The sequence below is a fragment of the Salvelinus fontinalis genome, chromosome 7 (genome assembly GCF_029448725.1).
Source record: "Salvelinus fontinalis isolate EN_2023a chromosome 7, ASM2944872v1, whole genome shotgun sequence".
NCBI classification, from domain to species: Eukaryota; Metazoa; Chordata; class Actinopteri; order Salmoniformes; family Salmonidae; genus Salvelinus; species Salvelinus fontinalis.
In genome coordinates this window covers 63,148,856-63,151,355 of record NC_074671.1, presented here as the reverse complement: position 1 = coordinate 63,151,355, position 2,500 = coordinate 63,148,856, and the positions used below count along the sequence as shown (strand labels likewise).

At 46.4% G+C, this 2,500-nt stretch overlaps 1 protein-coding gene across 4 annotated transcripts in view; it reads right to left on the bottom strand.

Annotated features, from left to right (window-relative positions):
• vps8 (VPS8 subunit of CORVET complex) overlaps positions 1-2,500 on the bottom strand; it is a gene marked incomplete at its 3' end in the record, with an annotated part of 108,327 nt that overhangs the window by 11,238 nt on the left and 94,589 nt on the right. For all 4 annotated transcript variants that reach the window (XM_055930301.1, XM_055930302.1, XM_055930303.1 and 1 more), the window contains 2 exon segments: positions 1,563-1,707; positions 2,107-2,153. In XM_055930301.1, the coding sequence (XP_055786276.1) occupies positions 1,563-1,707; positions 2,107-2,153 (192 nt within the window).

The window sequence follows — 2,500 nt, the reverse complement described above, 5'->3', positions numbered from 1 at the left end:
ACCTGTATGCCCTAGTCGGCTGGCCCTCGCTACATGTTCGTCGTCAGACCCACTGGCTCCAGGTCATCTACAAGGCTATGCTAGGTAAAGTGCCGCCTTATCTCAGTTCACTGGTCACGATGGCTACACCCACCCGTAGCACGCGCTCCAGCAGGTGTATCTCACTGATCATCCCTAAAGCCAAAACCTCATTTGGACGCCTTTCCTTCCAGTTCTCTGCTGCCTGCGACTGGAACGAATTGCAAAAATCTCTGAAGTTGGAGACCTTTATCTCCCTCAACAACTTTAAAAATCTGCTATCCGAGCAGCTAACCGATCGCTGCAGCTGTACATAGTCCATCTGTAAACTACCCACCCAATTTACCTACCTCACCCCCATACTGCTTTTATTTATTTACTTTTCTGCTCTTTTGCACACCAGTATCTCTTCTTGCACATGATCATCTGAAGATTTATCACTCCAGTGTTAATCTGCTAAATTGTAATTATTCGATTTATTGCCTACCTCATGCCTTTTGCACACATTGTATATAGATTCTCTTTTTCCTACCATGTTATTGACTTGTTTATTGTTTACTCCATGTGTAACTCTGCGTTGTTGTCTGTTCACACTGCTATGCTTTATCTTGGCCAGGTCGCAGTTGCAAATGAGAACTTGTTCTCAACTAGCCTACCTGGTTAAATAAAGGTGAAATAAAAATAAAAATAAAAGAGACACTCCCTGTATGTTTGGGTCAGGGGGAGTGTATTGGAGTGTATTCCTGGGTTTACTCACTACTGTCTGTCTGGGGTTAAATATTCCCTCTATGAAATGGTATTGATTTGACCCCAGGACAATCAGGGTTAAAGGTGAGACACCAGAGTGTAAAGTAGATATACAGGTACAAACACACAGACACACTGCTATACTATAGTGTAGGGATGTTACCTGGAGGGTTAAAGGTGAGACAGAGTGTAAAGTAGATACACAGGTACAAACACACAGACACACTGCTATACTATAGTGTAGGGATGTTACCTGGAGGGTTAAAGGTGAGACAGAGTGTAAAGTAGATATACAGGTACAAACACACAGACACACTGCTATACTATAGTGTAGGGATGTTACCTGGAGGGTTAAAGGTGAGACAGAGTGTAAAGTAGATACACAGGTACAAACACACAGACACACTGCTATACTATAGTGTAGGGATGTTACCTGGAGGGTTAAAGGTGAGACAGAGTGTAAAGTAGATACACAGGTACAAACACACAGACACACTGCTATACTATAGTGTAGGGATGTTACCTGGAGGGTTAAAGGTGAGGCAACAGAGTGTAAAGTAGATACACAGGTACAAACACAGACACACTGCTATACTATAGTGTAGGGATGTTACCTGGAGGGTTAAAGGTGAGGCAACAGAGTGTAAAGTAGATACACAGGTACAAACACACAGACACACTGCTATACTATAGTGTAGGGATGTTACCTGGAGGGTTAAAGGTGAGACAGAGTGTAAAGTAGATAGACAGGTACAAACACACAGACACACTGCTATACTATAGTGTAGGGATGTTACCTGGATGGCCTCCTCTAGTCTGTAGTCCTGAGAGGCCTTGAGGAAGTCAGTGAGCTGCCGGGGACCGAAGCGGCACAGCAAGCCGATGTGGAGCTCATGCAGGTCGGGGCTCAGTCTTAGGAGAGCCTGGGGATTAGGGCCTTCCCTGGAGGTAGCACGGGGAATATAATAATGTTGTGTTTATTAAACACAACAACTAGGATAATGATGTCTTCCGCCCACCCATCCACCCACCCACCCATCCACCCACCCACCCACCCACCCATCCACCCACCCACCCACCCACCCACCCACCCACCCATCCACCCATCCACCCACCCACCCATCCACCCATCCACCCACCCATCCATCCACCCACCCACCCACCCACCCATCCACCCATCCACCCATCCACCCACTCATCCATCCACCCACCCACCCACCCACCCATCCACCCATCCACCCATCCATCCACCCACCCATCCGCCCACCTGAATCCATCCACACCACAGAGAAAACCCTGTCCCATTCTTCCATGCTCCAACACAGTAACCAAGGATCTTACCTCTGGTCCAAAAGACACCTCAGGAACTGGAACACTAGGAGATCATCCTAAAGAGAGAGAGAGAGAGAGAGATAGAGGTAGCAGGAGAGGGAGAGGGAGAGAGAGAGAGAGAGTTTTCTGATTGTTTATTTCACTTTCGTTTATTATCTATGTTACTTGCTTTAGCAATGTTAACATGTCAATAAAGCTTTGAATTGAAATTGACAGAGTAGAGATACACAACTAAGACAAAACAACCAAAGAAAACGGGTCACAACTCCTGCAGCTTTGTCGCACGCTGGTTCTGTACATAGTCAAGGGGAGGCTTCAAGGAGACTCTTACGGCAGGTAAATCTATAGCTCATCTCTTGGCAGTAGCACTGTAGACTACTTTATCACTGCCCTCAACCCAGAG